Source organism: Cavia porcellus, unplaced genomic scaffold, assembly GCF_034190915.1.
Source record: "Cavia porcellus strain 051 isolate PalLab524CR breed Dunkin Hartley unplaced genomic scaffold, mCavPor4.1 scaffold_4, whole genome shotgun sequence".
Classification (NCBI taxonomy): domain Eukaryota; kingdom Metazoa; phylum Chordata; class Mammalia; order Rodentia; family Caviidae; genus Cavia; species Cavia porcellus.
The window spans coordinates 25,153,302-25,173,141 of NW_026947487.1; the positions used below are offsets into that span (position 1 = coordinate 25,153,302).

At 31.7% G+C, this 19,840-nt stretch overlaps 1 protein-coding gene across 11 annotated transcripts in view; it reads right to left on the reverse strand.

Moving 5' to 3' along the window:
- Mycbp2 (MYC binding protein 2) overlaps nucleotides 1–19,840 on the reverse strand; it is a 262,562-nt gene that overhangs the window by 188,657 nt on the left and 54,065 nt on the right. For all 11 annotated transcript variants that reach the window (XM_063246885.1, XM_063246888.1, XM_063246889.1 and 8 more), the window contains exons 6-14: nucleotides 16,985–17,227; nucleotides 16,693–16,764; nucleotides 15,284–15,380; nucleotides 11,677–11,750; nucleotides 11,422–11,560; nucleotides 8,633–8,709; nucleotides 7,916–8,120; nucleotides 6,091–6,255; nucleotides 3,082–3,240 (exon numbers count right to left, since the gene is read on the reverse strand). In XM_063246885.1, the coding sequence (XP_063102955.1) occupies nucleotides 3,082–3,240; nucleotides 6,091–6,255; nucleotides 7,916–8,120; nucleotides 8,633–8,709; nucleotides 11,422–11,560; nucleotides 11,677–11,750; nucleotides 15,284–15,380; nucleotides 16,693–16,764; nucleotides 16,985–17,227 (1,231 nt within the window). The remainder of the gene's footprint in view (nucleotides 1–3,081; nucleotides 3,241–6,090; nucleotides 6,256–7,915; nucleotides 8,121–8,632; nucleotides 8,710–11,421; nucleotides 11,561–11,676; nucleotides 11,751–15,283; nucleotides 15,381–16,692; nucleotides 16,765–16,984; nucleotides 17,228–19,840) is intronic.

A 19,840-nucleotide genomic window follows, 5' to 3' on the forward strand; every position in this document is an offset into this window, starting at 1 on the left:
TTTAAATCAAGTAAGAATGACAAATATTAGTCAAATAACCATATGAAAGTGTAAAAATACAACTATGAAGGAACACACATTATAAGACAGCAAACTCTCTGGAAATAAAATAATTATTTTGTTTGTTTTAAGATCCTCAAAGGCAAGGCTATGTATTACTTATTTGATATCTTAATTCTCGGTGAACTTTATCTTTTAGAACTATAACATACACCTAATATAGAATTAACACTCAATAGAAGTATAATCAATCAATAAATGAATAATATATATAAAGCCTCTTTCGATCTTGCCACTTCAATAAGCAGGCTGGAAAATGAGATAAAAAAGCATCAGACAACTTTGTCTAGAGTTAGAGTAACGCAACCCTGAAGGAAGCCTGAGTAATTATTTTTATTTTTATTTTTACATTTTTTTTCAAACCAGGGATTGAACTCATGACCTCACCCTTGCCAAGTAGGTGCTTGTGCCACTGAGCTACATTTCTAACCTGAGTGACTATTTTAATAACAAAAACAATGGGTAAAATGTTTTGAGCACTTGCCTATACATATACATGCATTACTCATTTAATAACTGTTATTCTCATTAACCTACACCTTCTATGCAATGTCCATCACAAACCTGGGCACATAAAGCAGAAATTCACAGAGAAAAATACTGAAAAAGATTTGATAACAAAATCTGTTAAAATGCAAAACTGAAAATAAACATCTATCAAGAGGAAAATAAACTGCAGTACATACATGGTAACGCTTTAGTACACAGCAATTAACATAAATCATTTAGAAACACACAAATAAACGGAGGTGTCAAAAATTTGTAGAAAAAAATTGAGTAACATTAATACTTAGCACAAAAAGTTTCATTTTTATGCATATCTATATATAGACTATCTATCCTACATACAAAACATGCAAGAACAAATAAAAAATTATAAGAATATGACAGAAAGCATACTTATCAAAAATGGAATATAACAACACTTACAATGGAAATACAGGGCATGTGAATATTATCTGTAACTTTTCCCAATATAAATCTTTCACAAGACATGGTTGATGCACACTAAATTGCATTATTGTTTCTGTATTTTCCCTATTTAAAAAAAATTAAAAATCTCTTTATGCTCTCATTTGCCAATCTATACTAATTTTATGTGCTTTACTTAGCTGCATTCAAATTCACCACTAAGAAAATAAATGGGATTTCTATTAAGAAAAAAATCCTTATTTGATTATTAAAGACTGTCCCCTAAGAATTCAACACAAAGATGCAAAATTATGCCAATTTTCATAAAAGTTTCTCAACAATGAATGAACAATTTTGCTTGGTTCAAGTCTTTTATAAAAATTTAACTTGAATAGTGTTAAAATATATATAGTGCAGAAATACATGTATGTATTTATAGTATAGAAGTATATATATGCATGTTATATATATTATATATATATATATATTCTAGAAATATATATAATGTATAGCATAGAAATACATAGTATGGAACATTAATTCTTTTCTTTGCCCTAGTAACACTATCCAAAACTATGATTCACCACTTTAATAAGAAGATAAATTATTTCCATAGTAAAATAATACATTTTCTCTCTTTTGCTCTTTTGTCTTTTTAAAAATCAATGTACTCAGATAGTCCTTATAAAAATGATACATTCTTTTATGTACTCTTACCATGTCTTACACTAGGGAAACTATATGGTATTTATACATGTGAGTTTGATTTATTTTGCTTATGAGTATGGTCTCAAGTTGCATCATATAAATATCTCAATGTGATCATTCTTTATAGCTGAGTAGTACTCCATTGTATAAAAGAACCACAACTTTTTTATCCATTCCTCAGTTGTTGGACACTTAGGTTGTTTCCAAGATCTGGTTTTATACTATTTTGTTATGTTTGATACTACTGTGTATGAAGGTATGCTCAACTATTTCAAGGAAAGAGACATTACTGTAGCTACTTGTATTGGGTTGTCTTGTGAAATACTGTGTGGCTTAAATTGTTCTGTTCATCTGCTTTGTTATGTCTCTTTTATCTAATTTCTTTAAAATAAATTTTTTAAAAAGATATATTCTAAATACACACACACACATACTCATGTAAAGACAAAAAAGTTAAAAAATGAGTTTACTGAGACCCAGATGAGTTTGCCACCAAGCAGGAACCAAAAGAAACATGACTTGGTTAATTTATATAGTTTATTCCACAAAACATTGGTCCTTGAAGCATGGCCTGATGCTAAGTTCTAATAATATTTGTATATTGTATTTTCTTTTCTAGCTCACATACATTTAAAAACAGAAAGCTAGAAATTGGAATAAAGGGTACAGACAAGATGACAACAGCTAGAAATGAATGACAGTAAATGAAGCAGACACATTATTTCCAAATCAAAGAAACCAAAAAACCCCATAAGAACAAGGCAATCAAAGAATAAACTGACCTATCTCTTCAATAGCTTGAGGGAAGGACCAAGGACACTATGAAGAAGGTGCATCTACAATTTAAACCTTTCTTGAAAAAGGGTCAGTTATTTGTAAGAATCATTCTTAGATGCAAAAACAGATTAAAGTACAAATAGTACAAGATGTTAAGTAGGAAGACATTATTTACCAGTTTGCTAGTGCCAAAATAGCTGAAAGACATGGTACAATGCAACCTACCAGTAATAAAGAGTTTGGAAAATTAAGTTTTCTGGAATAATTCAGTCAAAAAAACTTGAAGAGGCATCATTATCTTATGCAGTATTTTACAAACCATAAAGGAAACCCAGCAACTTAAACTCAGAAACTTAAAATGTTAAATATTTTCAGTTTTTACAAACCATAAAGGAAACCCAGCAACTCAAACTCAGAAACTTAAAATGTTAAATATTTTCAGTTTTTCCTGGAATATACATTTTAGCAATAAATATCAAATAAATGAGAAATTCAGGCATGTTCTTAATTTATAAGTAAAAAAATCAAAAAGCCACTCACTGAAAAGACTGATACGCTTCACTATGTCCTATGAACGAATTAAAAGACTACACAAATTTTAATATCCAAAAATTATACACCTACCTTTCCCTCCTTGAGTCATGGCACCAGTGTCTCGTCCACACTGTCCTTTATTATTTACACCAAAAGTCCAAACTTCTCCATTCTTCATTAAAACACAAGTGTGAGCTTTGCCCATAGCTACCTGAGTTACAAAATGCCCCTTCAAATCAGTTACCAAACCTACAGGAAAGACACAAATTTGGTAAAAACAACAACAAAGCTCTTATGAGCCTAGTGTAAGAACTACTTCAATGTAAACCTTTTCATCTGTGGGGTATTATAACTAACCAAAACAGTATGAAGTAGGTAGCCAATAGTGGTAGGATAACACCAAATAAAAAATTTAAATTTTGTAGCACCGTTTTAAAAATCTTAACGTGTTATTTAAACTTGGGATAAATCCTTATTGTAACATTATCTCACGCTTACTTCTAAGTGCTTACTCCAAAGAATACCACCTCTCAACAGTATTCAGAAGGCCAGCAGGTCTCAAAATTTTGGGCATAGAAATAAGCCCACAAAATACCTGCTTTAACCTGCTTCCACAAAAGCAAAGTAAAACTATCCCCACAGAATCCTGCAATAAAGTTTTTGTAGAAACATGTAAGACTTTCCAGAGCAGTATTTTTGTCTACAATGTTTTCTTGTGTGATCTACTACACAGCTATTTTTCTTAAGTTCCCTTATTTACATATTATTGCATAATACTTGTCACACTCAAGTTCCACACATATTACTTAATATTTCTGCATCAACTTTAAATTTGCAGGACATTTAACCTTATCAAGTAGCAACAGTAAAAAAATCCAACATTACTAAATATTTTTCTAATAATCGTTAGAACAAAATTTTTTTAAAAAAAATAAAGTTCTTGTTTAAAATTATAAAGGACATCAATTTTCCATCCACACAGAAAAACTATTTTACATATTTAGCAACAATATCGCTTCCTTAAGGTGCCTTTCCCTTTTCTTACATCTATTAAGCGTACCTTAAAAATTGTGCTCACTTGAAAAGACATATTTAACAAAAGTATTTCTTATTGACAGTACTAGCTAACACATCTTGATGCTTTACTTGTTCAAAGGCTCTATGCAAAGAAGCTTTACCTCTGGCTATTCTTATGTAACAATTACACTATCTCTACCCTCCTTTAAAGGTACTATCTCTAGCCCCCTTTAAAGGAAGTAAATCAGAAAGCTTTAAAACAAGTATATCTAACTCCCTCCTATTTATGGCAAAGGGCACAAAACAGTAATGTGGTCTTACTAGATTGTAAACTTAAATTACACGATTTTGTCTTTCTTAACTTGCTTACTCAGTACACAAGCATATATATGTATGCCTAGATAACGAAGAAATGTTTTCTAGGGGAGGAATCAGGAAAGTGCCAACTCAATCTTCTATACCCACCACACACAGCTAAACAGAAACCCACATGCAGGCCAGGGATTTAGCTCAGCAGAATAAGTGCCTGCCTGGCAAACTCATGGTGGTGAATTTGACCAAAAAAAAGGAGGAGGAGGAGGAGGAGGAGGAGGAGGAAGAGGAGGGGGGAGGGGAGGAGGGGAGGAGGGGGCAGAGGGGGAGGAGGGAGAAGAGGGGGAGGGAGAGGGAGGAGAAGAAGACTAAGAAGAGGAAGACAAAGACGAAGAAGAAAGAAGCCCACATGCATGTGTACTAGATGTTTTATGTGCTTCTGCAACTCAGTGGTAAAATGTAGTGATTACTAATGATAGTACCTGTATTTTAATCTGCCTAAATTTTCATACTAAATTTTTAAGCTTGGGTTTGTTGCATTATTTCATTTTAATGCCATAATAAAAATAACAAAATCATTAATCATATTGTATATTTTATATGCAGCTCTTATATGCATCTCAAGACAATTCCTCTTTTATCAGCGCAGCCCAGGCAAACAAAAGGCTGCGTGCTGCTGCTCTAAAAGATTAAGTAAACTGCTAACCAAGTAAAAAGCACTGGTGCTAACGTCTGGGTCTATGTCTGTAACCACTATACCATACCTCTTGACTATTTAAATTCTGCCATATCCAACAGTCTCCCAAATACTGAAGATAGGAGGAAACTATACTTGTAGTTTCTCCTTATACAATGTGCCTTATATATTGTCAATAGCGAAAAATATATGCTGAGTACATGCATAAATTTCAACCCTAGTTGAAAAAATTTTAGCAAGAAACACTTACACTGAAAATTATTTTTAAGCTATATGTGCATTACTCCAAAAGTTAGATTCATTTTGATAGTTTTAGCCAACTGAGAATTCAAATATTAACACAAGTCAGTCCATGTTATCATCTGGGTATAGCTTAGTAATAGTAGAAATAGTGTGTCATTTGTCCTGTATGAGACGATCACTTAAACTTGCAATCAAACTTCATTAAATTTTGCTTTCATTTTCACAACAAAATTCAAAGGCTTTATAAATTTATCTCATGGAAAATCCTCCCACATAAGATGATTTATGTAATATATACATTTTTAATAGCTAAAATCTAGAAAACAAATAGCAGTTTTTGAGACTAGCATTTATTTAGTTCTATATCTCTTATTCAATTCTGAAATTTCTAGTTTCAGTCAAAGCTACCTGACAATTCTTGAAAAGCTATTATGTCAGACCTATTCTACGCATTGAGGATATACCATAGTAGCAAGAGAGATAATCCCACTGTAATAACTTAATGGGGGAGACAAATAATTCAATAATCATAAGTTGATTTTGTTATAAAAATCATTTCCCAAAAGATACCAGCACTATGACTCCAGGGACATGCCACATCAGGACTTGAGCTAGGAAAAGTTTTCCAGAGAAAGCCATCAAGCTCCATTATTAGCTGTGCATGAAGCCAGAGATGCAGACCATACTGACAAAATATGAAGAAAAATTTCCTGAATGTCTCACATGAAGCAGCATACTACAAGTTAGTTTCTAGACATGCCTTTGTAACATCTAATGATTAATATTGCCATTCGTTGCATAAAAATGAAATGATTTTTTTTTAAACTTACTTGAACTATCAGAGTAAATGGCATCTTTTCCAAACATGTATAGCTCTCCATCTTTGGATATAACGGAACTACTTCCATTATTGCAGGCTGTATACACAACAATCTTCCCTTCCATTTTAATTATCTTTTTAGGCTTATATGGTTTTGACTGCCGTCTGCTCTTTGCTTAAAAAAAAAAAAAATTAGTAGTATACACATTAAGGGCACTTATATACAATTGAGAGTAATAACAGTTTGTATATAAAGTCCAAAGGAAAAAGAACACAGTATTTGTATTACATATTCATTTATTTTTCACAAAGTCCTGGGATTTTCAACATGTCAATTAAAATATTCAATTTGCCAGTCTTATCTATTCAATTAACATTTAAGCTATCACTGTCAATATTTCCTGCCAAGTTTTCCTTCTAAATAGTAAAGCTACATCAAACTTCACAGGCACAATCTCTGGATTGCTTTTTTACATCATGAACTCATTCCCCTATCTCATGCACGCACGCAGACACACACACACACACACACACACACACACACACACACACACTCAGACATACAAACATATGTCTTCCTATATCTTGTATGGGATGTAATTTTCCTATACAGACAGACAGACAACAGACCAACAAACATATTCTCCTTTTCTCTCAGGCTATGAAGCACACTTGTTTGTATGCTACATCCTGGAAAATAAAGTAAGTTTCTCAATCATTCTACATATATTTATTAAGCAACTTTACCATGTCAATGAGATATTATAAAAAAAAGGGAGATGTACACATAGAAGAATCAATAAATTTGAATGTGGATGATCTGAGCAACTTCTGATCTCTAAAACTAGATCCATGAAATAAGTAAGATGGAAAAATCAGTCAACTATTTGTCTGATCAACCCATTTCACCTTTCAGAATACAAACATATTGCTGTGCTGGAGTTACTTTAATATGACAGCATCTATACATATATGTATAGGAACTACCTGGTAGCTCAAATCAAGAAAAGTAATATTCTCCAAATATTGAAAGGAAAAATAGGCTATGCAGAAGCTTTTGAATAATGGCAATATACTTGATGGATATTTTAAGGAATATTTACATTATGTGCTGACTTCAAAACCTTATTCTTGTAAGGTGCTACTCCAATGTGCTACAATGTATAAAGTACAGGAGAAGTTATATAAAGAGAAAAATGATACTTTAAGGAGAACTCTAGGCAGGAAAAAAAAAACTGTAAGACAAAAATAACTTCATTTTTTTCATTGATAAGCAAAGATTTTGTAGTAAAGAAAGAGGACTACTCTGGAGATGCTGGCGCATGCCTGTAATCCAGGTATGTGGCAGGGTGAGGAAGGTCAAATGCTGCAAGTTTGAGACCAGCCTGGCCTACAAAGAGAACTCAAGGCCAGCCTGAACTACACAGCAAGACCCTGTCTCAAAAAGACCAAAAAAAAAAAAAAAAAAAGCACCAAAAACAGTAAGCTATAGTCAAACTATTATACAAAACTTAATAATATTCTTTCAAAGTTTTCAGCTTCCTAAATTATGTATTGGAATAATAAGTTTTTACAATAATGCCCAATGATGTAATAAAACAAGCATACATTCTCAGATGAATAGCCATGTACATGTAGCACAAAAATTGATAAATAGTAACTCAAGATAATCAGCAAACACATCTCTTTAAAGCAGCACATCATTTAATGAATATTCCACAATTTAAAATTTTCTATTAACTGATGGTGAGGTTAATGTCACCAAGATTGACACGTTTTACGTTAAAATAGTCAACATTATTTTTACTAAAAGCCTAGTCTATCAGTAAACTTACTTGACTCTCCATCTTCTCCTTTACTAGCAGATCCTGTAAAGAATATGCTTCCATCTTCTGCAACTAAAAGGGCATGTGAGCCATCGTGCCCAACTGAGAAATGTACTATCTTTGGAGATTTTGTAATTGGTAGCTCAACCCATTTTCCTGCTGAAGGACCACCTTGCTTGATTCCAAGACTCTGGTATTTTCCAGTGTAATATATCTTATATATTAAAAAAGAAAAAAGGAATTACAGTGACTTTGGAATTGCGCACCATGTTTCACAAGTAAACAAAGCTCTCAATATTTCATTGAAAAACAAAAATAATAAAAACCTAAACTCTAAAGAACCTTTCATTTCTATAGATTGATCTCTACAATATATAACTTATTACACATGCTACTACTTTCCCCAAATTATACTCAGTGTACTTCTGTGTATTTATAGAAAATTCAAATGAATATTCTGTTTATCAAAATAAGCACAAAATACCAATTGACTATAACTGAAAAATTACATACAACATTCCTAATTAAATACTTGTAAGAATACATTTTATAAAGTTTATACACTTTTAGGGTTTTAAATGTCACAAATGTTTCATAATACTATTTTTAACATATTATTTTTACTACACAAAAAACAGTGCCTAAACATGTAAACTATATAAATTAATCAACAAATTATACCAAATCTCTCATAAAGCAGACAAAGTTAATATAAGAGTCATTTACCTTTCCATTTGCTGTTTTCATTAGTGCAAATTCTCGTCCAGCACCAAGAATTGCTGACTCCTCATCAAACCCTGTACCTATAACACAAGGGAGTAAACATTATGAGTAACTAACTCTACGTACACATACTCTTTTGAGTAATTTAAACTAACTCAATTAACATTACTCAAAACTGACAAGATGTTTTGTGTGCCTGAGTCAAAAACAAAACAAAACAAAATCAAGAATAGGTACATTACTCCAAAGAAAGACAAAAAATAAAAATTTCCATATCAGTAATATTCCTTAAATTAGGACATAAATGGAATTTTTTAATTGAGTATCTATTTGGTACTAGGCACTGCAGTGCTTATCAACTTCATCTCATTTGATTCTCACAACTATATCGTCTAGATAACAGATGACTAAATATAAAGCTGGAGGAGGTTTGTCTAGTTACGATCATTTAGGCTTTAATGATGTCACGTAGATATTTCAGTTAAAGTATTTGGGATTTTCTGTACTATGTTTCTTTCCACAGTAGGACATTTTATATAGTTTCTCCCCAAATTTGAATATTTACATGTATATCCATACACAAATCCATATATATATTTTCAAACTGTGAAACTAATGAGCAACTAATTATAAATTTATATATAGTGTATTTTATTATTCTTATACAAACTACTAAATAGTTTAGAAGCTTTTTAAACTGAAAAATCTATAATCTCAATTAAATATATTTTCCTATGGAAGAATTATAAAACCATATATAATTAAGATTTTGCAAAGTAAAACATTAATGGCAAATTTATCAAATTTCATTAGATAACCATAAAAAACTTAAAATTGTCTGAAGAATCCCACAAGTTAAACAACAGCATAATTAAACTTAGAGTGACATAGCAAATAAAAAGAGACCCTTGTAGGAACAAGTGATCCCAATTTCTTTCACAAAACTGTAAGACAAACTATTTTAAGTCCAAGAAATATTCTGTGATTAGCTGTATTTCTACAGTCAGATGAAAGATTGCTGATCAATTTGTTAAAGCAATTACTATTTTTATAATCTACAGGGTTATTCTACCCTGTAGATTGCAGTTTGAAAATCTGTTCAAATAAAAATTAAAGGTTCAGTAGAAAAATAGATTGATCTGGAAATCATCATGTTAAGTGAAATAAGCTAGACTCAGAAAAATACTATATGTTTTCACTGTGTGAAATCTAAAAAAGATGACAAGAAAGTAGAAGGGAAACTATTATTACACAACAAGTAGGGAAAAGGGGCAGGATGAAGAGATGGGGTGGCAGGTAATAGGGGGCATAAATATGATCAAAATACATCATATACATCAACACCCATCAAAGAACATGGAAAACCAGAGGAAGATGAGAAAAGGAGGACGACTAGCGGGCTTGGCAATTAAAGTATGCTATGTACACATCCAAAATACAAGAGTAAAGGGTTTCAGTCAATACCTGAAGACTAAAACTAAACCCATGTCTCTCACCATACACTAAACTAAAATCAAAACGGACAAAGATCTACATATTAAAATAGAAACACTAAAGATGCTGGAAAAAAGAATAGGTAGAACTCTTTAAGGATGTAGGCATAGGCAAAGATTTCTTGAACAAAATATTACACAGGATGAACAACTGGGATATCATTCCATTAAAAAGTTTTTTACACAGCAAAAGATATCACCAAAAAAATGAAATAACAACCCAGAGTATGAAAAAATTTTAGCCAGCTGTCCCTCATACAAAGTACTAATATCTAAATCATATAAAGAATTTAAAAATCAGGACCCCCCCCTCAAATTTAAAGACCCAATCCAAAAATAGGCATCTGAAATGAACTGACATGTTTCAGATAAATAAGTAGAAATAGCAAATAAATATAAGAAAAAAGGTTCAACTTCACTGTTCATTTGAGAAATGCAAATTAAAACAGTAATAAAATTCCATCTCACACCAGGAAGACTGACTACTATCAAGAAATCAAGCAGTAACAAATGCTGGGGCGACTTGTGGAAAAAAGAACCCTTTTCCACTGGTAGTACAAATATAGACTAGTATAACCACTGTGGAAATCAAGTGTGGAGATTCCTCAAAAAACTAGAACCAGAGGTCTTATTTGATTCAGCTAGTTCTCTCCTTGATATCTTCCCAAAAGAATAAAAAGTATCATATCTTGGTGACATATGTACACCAATATTTATAGCAGCACAGTCTGTAATAGCTAAATCTTTAAAACAATCCAAATGTCTATCACCAATAAATGGATAAAGATGTAGTTTTTCAGACACTGAAATACTATTCAGCCATACAGAAGGACAAACGAGATATTTCTAGGTAAATGGATGCACTCTGAGGCCATACTCTTTTAAGTGAAATCACACACACGTGTAAATATCAAATACTCTCTCTGGCGTGAGAAACAACTGTATAAAAGGATCAAAATGTGTAACAGAGGTTGTGAAATAGGAAGAAATTGTTCAAAAGGAAAAAGAATTAGTGGAGGAGATGGGGAAAGGAAGAAAGAAAAGAGGAAATGTGAGAAAAGAAGGATAAATGGAAACAAAGCTTTATAAATAGACCAAAGAAAGAAATGGGAAAAAAAAAAGAACTAAGATATATCATAGACAAGTACAAATTCCCTATGATAAATATGATCATTATGTATACCTCAATTTCACAGTAAATTTAAAAATAAATAAAAATAAAAGCTAAACTGTTAGTTTTTTAAAGAATAAAGAATGTGAAAGTTAACACATGAAAAGAAATTTATTTTGCCATCTTACTTATTATATGCAAGTCTTTTTCCAGATCAAATAGTGAGATGCCACAGGCATGCAAACATTTTCGGGCCAGTTTAAGTTGTAATTCTTGCTGCAGCACTGGTTCAGTACTTGTGGCAAATATTCTAACAACAAAACCATCCTAAAAGAAATAAAATATCCACAGTATTATGTTGCATAAGTCAGTCTTTTAAAGGTTTTTATGTAATAAAAACCAAACAAAAGGAATTTATTGATGCCAAATTACATAGTACTTACATCTCTTGAAGCAGCTATCTGGTTAATATATTCTCCATCTGTGAATAAAATATTTTGACCTTCGGTGTGGCAATCTGTGCAAAAGGAAGAAAAAGTAATTATATTACAATATAAATGAACAACGCACAAAATGACTTTACTCCTCTGTTGAAGTAGGAATGAGAATTCTCCACGCAATATGGACAGATTTAAACTCAAAAGGACTGGTTTTTAACAAAAAATTAGAAATTAGCAGAAACTAAATAATCCAACTAATAATATCACATATTGTGCCTATAAATCTTCCATAATAAAAGACCTAAAAGTTCACCTAATTTCACAATGAATTAGTACTAAGTATAGTCTAACAGTAAACATGCACAATGAACAAACTATAATGTTGATTACAATCATTTCAATGCAATCACATGCAATATAGGCAACACTTTACCTTCAGACATATAATCATTAGTGTCACAGAGAAATACAGATAAGCCTAAAGCTTCTGTATTCTATGATGTCCAACTACAGATATCCCTTGCTTTATAAAATAGGTAAAATTCAAAAACCATCTGTAATTCCCCACTTAGTAATTCCTAGCATATTCAGGTTTTAGAATTTTTCAACATTCATCCTTCAGAGTACAAATCCATGCTTATTTCTTTTTGTCTCAAACAGTTAAAGATCCTAGCTAAATTACCATAAATTTGTCAATACTGCATTTATCTCTGTAGAATATACTACATATTTTAATAAAAATAATTCACAAGCTCAATTATAACAAGGGATACCAGTATTACAGAAGGACCACTGGAACATGTGTTAGTGATTGCTGCTAAGTAACACAAATCTACAAGCAAAATCAACATCAAAGTATAAATTGTGTCCTTTTGGAAAAATAAATGTTCAGCAAGCAAGTATAAGAGCACACACACTTCCCAAAACTGCAGAGAACTAGGATGAATCTCTCTATTAATCACAATATCAAAAAAAGTATTTTTCATTTCTAGTTGCACCTAGAGCAAAAAACCATAATATTCTGTTTTTTTTGGAATACAGTAATGGAGCCCACCCAAATAAGCTGGATTACTCTATATCTTTGCCCAGGAGCTTCATACTAGCATACTTCCTTATTATAAATATGCAAAACACAGGCAGACCCTTACCAAATAGAGAATTCAGTGATCACAAACTGGAAATAGAAACTGGGAGACAAGGCCCACTGGTAGCCCAAGAGACTTGGTAATCAAAGAGAGGAGAAATCGAAAGAAAGAGTTCCTAGTCCACTGTACAGAATACAAAGAGGCGCAAGAAAGATGCTTCTCAAGCTCTAAGCAGTAAGATTTTAAACTAAAAAGCAAAGAAGAAAAACTCATTATAATTTCAGATAAATGCAGAGGTGCGGAGTGAAGCGGCGCAAGAGTAGCAGCAAAAAGCCTCATGAAATGAGGCAACCTGTCACCAGACATGGAGGGTAAATGACATAAGGATAAATAAGGTCAGGCAACATATAAAGGATAAAATGACAATAATCAGGGGAAAGCATGTTTTAAGTTCATTCATACTTGGTTAGGTTTTGTTTCATAAACTAGACTATAAGACAAATTGGAACATTATGCTCAAAGAATTACCTGATTTATGTCAATTTTAAACATGGCATTCAATATCACCTATAAACCTAGGAATTTACTTCTCTTCTTGATGGGTAAGCTATAGAGCAGAGTTGTCCCTACGCAGGAAAAACTAAAGGTACTATTGAAGAAAATGTAGTCCCAGTCAAACAAGTGAGAAAATGATAAAAGCCTTCTTCAACTTGAGGGCTGAGTCTTCCTGGTGTGTCTTCAAGATTTTCTCTTTATTCTTTCTTTATTCATCATGTGATATTATAAGACAGTATCTTCAGGAAGATATCAAGCAACATCTGTAAGCTCAGAAGACACACAATACGGACTATCCTCCCAAAGTTTGGTTCAATCTTCACCATGAATACAACACAAATTTATGAAACACAGAAAGCCACACTTACATTGTTAAAAATTGCAATTTCATACATTAAATGTTGTAGAGGGATTTAAACTGAACATAACATTAACAGGTCATTTTTTTTTATCACAGCTAAATAAATAAAACAGCTTTGGGTAATAATCTTCAAAGCATTCTTTCAATTACAATCTCTCTAAGTGACCAAGGTAGAAACACATTCCCTATATTAGTAGCCACCTGTTTGGGGAGGGTGGAATTTGTGAATTTAGTTTTTCCTCTATGATATTTTTCTAAGATGACTTGTACAAAGACAGAACAATTAAAGTGTAAGTTATATAGTAAAAATCTGGAAGGCTCCCATTCCAACATATTAATCAATGAAAGAGATTCTATAAAATAAGAATGGTATTATAAAATATTATTTAATAGCCTGGAAATATACTCAGAATATTAAGTAAAATGAGTAAATTTAAAAAGTAACATGTATCATATGACCATTTTTTACAAGTGTGTACTTATGCACATGACTTTTATACAGTAACTATTACTTTTATTATGTTTATATGGAACTTATGCATACTTTATCACTAAAATACATTTACAGTATTATTGAGACAAAAGAATTTATGAAAGACAAAGGATGTTTAAAATATTTCCATAGACATCTGAAAATCATGGTGTTTACAAAGTCTGATAAGTTCTCTATTTTTCAAAGCTTCTCTAGGAAATAGACATGAAATATATCATCTATTTTAACATGGATCTGTACATTAATTTCGATAACTTCATAGACTGCAAAGTTCAGATAATGTTAGTGAAGTTGTAAAACTTTTAAAAACTAAGTGTGGGAGCAATTATCCTTCTTAATGCCTTCCTTAAAAGTAGGTCTCACTTGCACATGGTCAAGTACCTAATTAATTCTCTATCCTTCCATGAATTTGTTGACACATTAAACATTTAACATTTTAATCTTCACAACTTTAGAAAATATCAAAGGTATAAGCAAATTCAAAACCTTACAATGGATCATATTTTATGCATTTCACATTTCATATGCTTCACAAAATTTGAGACCTACTGACTCAGAATTTATACAGTAGTGATCTGAGTGATGACTATATATGCACTAGTGAAAAATAAATTGTGTCCAAAGTGCCTTATTAGAGCATTATTAAAAATTATAAATGATAAAATTTTTAAAATATTCCTGACCACTTTAAGCTCTGTCAGAAAAGCTCTTTAAAATAAAGAGAAAAACATAAATGCATAGCTATTAAAAGAAAATTAACCACGAGGTTCTTTGTACTGAGCCATATGAAGTTTTAAAGTTGTGGTTTTATTATGAGCAACAAAACTGTACTACTTCAGCAGCTGAAAAAAACTGGTAAGGTAAAGGTAAGGGATTAGGCCACATATATGGAAAAAATCTGAAAATAGTATATTACGCTAGAATTACGCTAAAATTCTGATGTCAAATGTTCTTGTATTAGCTTGATACATACTATAAAAGGTTTATATGAAGATTTTTAAACCCACTTGTAAGCAATTACTACTCCTAGATAATCAATATTTATATATCTAAACATCCTAATTCATATATTCCTAAAAATCATTTGTGAAGGTAAAGAAACAAGTTGAAACATACCTGGTAAAATGACAGTACCGTCTTGTTCCAGTGTTTCAGGGCTTATTCTTATGGCTGTCATGCTGTGGTTATTCACATCTCTATATAATAAATAACCCTGTTAACAAAAATTTTCCTGTGTTAAAAATATATTTGCATTACCAAATTGAGCAGCAAAAGCAGCAATTTTGCTCCATATTATGTTATCTGAGGCAGACTAATCAATATTGTTGTCTAAATGATATCAAAGGTTAAAAACATACACTCCTGAGAATCAACTAAACGTATTACATTCTCATGTGGATATGCAAGATCCACCAACAGGAATACAACAGTACAAAAGTTTTGTTCAAAATGACTACTACATCACTTCACAATTGGGTAATACAAATAATCATTATTTCTTTGTAAACTATTTTAAGGAAAAATATCTGAAATGTAGGATAGTGTTTCAAACTGAACAGATTAGTGGTTTTGGGGGCAGTGATACACTATGGAAGAGACTATTGGTAATAATACATTTTTCATGGCATTACTTGTTAGATAAAACGCAGCGAGTTGGCAAATAAAATTTTCATAAGCCATTTTAAACCAGGTTAAGTTTTAAAAGATAGAGTTATTAATTTGATACTTAGAGTTTAACTTCAAAATATTCACAATAACTGATACAACAGATTATTCTTCACATAACAATAATAAATTTGTTTTCCAAAACATTTTCAAATATCTTCTATCATACTGATAACAGATCCTATGAGCTCAGTAAGGCAAAGCATTAAGGGAAATTTGTAAACTTTCCATAAGAGAACTCAAGTGTTATCTGTAAGGAGACAAGAGGGAACTAAATAATTCCCTTTGTCCATCTTTTATTTATTCTTCTGTATGGAAAGAGAAATAAATGCATCTGACTGCTGACCTTGTAAGAGGTTGACACCACATGTCTATGTTAATCGGGATAAGATCATAGCATTAAGAAAGCAAAGTAGGTCTAGCACTCTTTTTCTTCAGTGATTCGCTCCATGATCCTCATGGCTAGCCACTGGGCAGGCCAAACCCCTAAAGGTACAGGATCTAGACTTAAGATGGAAGAATTTGTTATAAGAAGCCCTATTTGACCTCAAATCAAATATTCATTCCCAATTTAGATTTGCTAATGAAGTAAGTGGTCCTTTGATTTCCACTCTGAGGCACACTTTTTACAGCTAAGTAACAGAGGATCAAACAATTTAACTAAGTCGAAAAATTCACGCAGCTACTAAGAAGCAAGTCCTGCCCTGAAACTGAACCTCTTAGGAATTCTGAGCCAATGCTTTCTACACTGTGCTATGACATCACTACAGTCATATTATGAAAAATACACTATTTCTGTTTTAATAGAACAAATATTATTTACTGACTTAACAAATATGTCTTTGATGGTATTTTCCTACCTGAGCGTACCCTAGCCAAGACTTTTTTTCTTTTCGGTTTCTGATGCGGGATGTAGAATTATATATATGGCCCTGTAAAATATCAAAAGTTAATCTAGCAACAGCTTCATAATTGTCAATGAAAAACAATATAAATTAATAAGACACTTAATGCTTATATTTCAACTTATCATTTTTTTAAAGAAAAATGATTACATCAAAATTGGATAGTACATTTTGCAATGAAATTAAGAAACAATATGAATTCAGTCATTACAAATCTATGATTAAGAACTGTAAGTAATCACATTACCCTAACTGTTCCACTGTATCCAGAGCCTATTTTGTATAATCCATCCTTGCATAACAGATAAAGGAAATATCCATCATTCTGAAGTAGACACTGATCATCTTCATCAACAGAAACTTCTTTTAATGGCCATTTGTGCATTAAAGCTGCTTTCTTTATCCCATTGCTAAACCAGTCCTGAATTTGAATTTTTCCTACTAAAACTGCCTGTACACTTCTCTGCAGGGAATTCAGTATTGTTGGCACCTATTCAAAAGATTAAAAAAAAAAAAAAAGATTACCATTTTTAATATTCCAAAGACTAAACAGACCAAATAAAGGTACTTTTTACAATCATGTCATTTCTAAGAAAACAAATTATTCAGAAAGATCATGTTTAGTATAGTAGCAAAAAGCACCAACTAAACACTTAGTTATAAGAAGCAAATCTCAAGGATAATAAACATGCTTAATCTGAGGAGTCCAAGTCATTTATCTTGGGTATTATTTCAAGTTCTCCATCTTCACAAGTCCATCACTGCTTATAATACCTCATATTATAAAAATACCAGACTTTCTCACCCTACAATTATGTTTTTTATTTTATCTTTTATATTTTCCCTCTTCATCTGTGTTACATTCTAGATAGTTTTCTCTACTTTTATCTTTCAGTTCACTATTTCTATCTTCAACTAAACTACTAACTAGTTAACCTGTCCTTTACTTTTATAATTGTAATTACTTGATTCTTATTCCAAAAGTTCAGTTTTGTTATTCTGCTAATCTTATTACTCTTTGTATTCTCAATTGTTAGATATTTTCTATTATTTTAGTTATATTAAAATGTATGTCAAAAAATTTAAGTGCTTAAAAGACTTGCCAGATTGATTATGCTGTATTTGTTTCTACAAACTCTCAATTATGGTACCTTTTTTCTGCTATTTTTTTGTTAATTAGCTGCTGAGCTCAAATGCAATAGTACTTTCTATGTAAGGTCTTTGATGCCTGGAATTCACCCTTCAAAAAAAGATTTTAGTCTCCTTCAACAAATCACTTCACAGTGCTACCATTTCCCTCTGCTTTAAACTTTCTGCTAAGCTTTCTGGAGAAGACAGATAATGCATATCCAGGGGACCCATAAATTTGAAAAGTTATGAATTACTATTGTTTGAGAAAACTTTTCTCAATCTATAATCAGGGTAACAGAGCCCTGTGAAATGAAGTTGGTAGATAGAGATCAAACACTGTAAGCCATAAGATAATAGCTTCAATACAGTGTTTTGGGTGGAATTGGAGGTACAGTAATAGAGTACCAAAATAAATAAATAAATAAATAAGAGTACCTCAGCATGATTTAAGGGATTTAATAGTTTTGTATAACAGTTACACACAATACTAATTCAGATAGATATGCATCTAAGAATCATCACTGTTATCTTCCAGTTTTCTGGGTTATAACCAAACTCTCCTAAGCCTTCAAACATTTCTCTTATTTCTCTCCCCTCCACACTCTAGCAAAACAGAATAGTCTCTCTTCACACTACCAACACTGATACTTCCTCTAGAGTGGCTGACTTCAAGTCATTATTTCAATTTCACCTTACATCCTCTGGGAGAACTATCCATGAACTTACTTTATGCACTCCTGCTATGGGTTCTTTTATCATTACTAAGTCTATAAAAATTAAACAACATGGAAGCCTAGTAAGTTCACATATATGTAGTCACTATCCTATTAAAATTTGATGTATAATATCTGAATGTTAATTATTTTATTATAATTTAAAGACTATTTGTATATTTAAGCATATATTTAAATTAAACATCTGCAGACCTCAAAGCCTGTCTACAAAATATAGCTTGAAAACCACTGGATTAGAAGAACTAAAAAAGAATTAAGAACCTAAAAAGAACAAAAGGATTCCAAGCAGAGTAGAAAGAGGAAAAAAAGGAGGAATACAAAACTGGAATAAGGGATCATTTATGTCTGACAAGAAGAGCTCAAAATTGAGTAAGTCACAGAAAATGACCAATATACTCCTTTTGCTGTTTTTGGCCTGATAATAATAATTAAATAAATTTCCATTTGTTCTTTAGGTTGCACAAGCGGCCAGAGAAGAGATGACTTGGCTTTAAAACTGTAACTTCTTTATTACTTCAAAACACAGTCAAAAGAGTTAAATCAGCTGGGTGTTGGTGGTGCATGCCTGTAATCAGAGCACCTGGGAGGTTGAGAGGGGAGGATCACCCTGAGTTTTGGGCCTGTCTTGGCTACACAATCCAAGACCAACCTGAATTGCATAGTGAGACTGTCTCAAAATAAACAAACAAACAATAACAACAACAAAAAACATAAATCAAGTTTATCTATAGGGTCAGTTACACCTCCCCCCACTAACAATAATAGTTTATTCCACGGTCAGCTATTATAAACTTGAAATGTTAGATAGTTAAAGTAACTCAAAACCAAGTCAACTCATGAAAACTCACAATCAACAAATCAAAATAGAGCCAACTGATGACATGTCCTTGCCTATCAATGGGAAAGATTATGAAAGAATTTCACACTTGAACATTCAGGACAAGATGGGAGATATAGGAAGGGAACAGAACAAGATAATGTAAAGACAGAAAAGGCTATAATGTTAACACAAAAAGCAGGCTAAAGATTTAAAGTTTATCAAAATTTATTTTATTATCTTGACTGCTACAGTTAAACAATTGTAGTTTAACTGATATAAATACTGTATATCATTTATAGATCAACCTTGCACAGATCAAATTACTATATAAGGAATGGAAAAAAATTGCAAAACCCTATTAACCACTTACTAGTCCAATTATTTTAAATACAGGATATTCAAAACTTGCATACTTTTT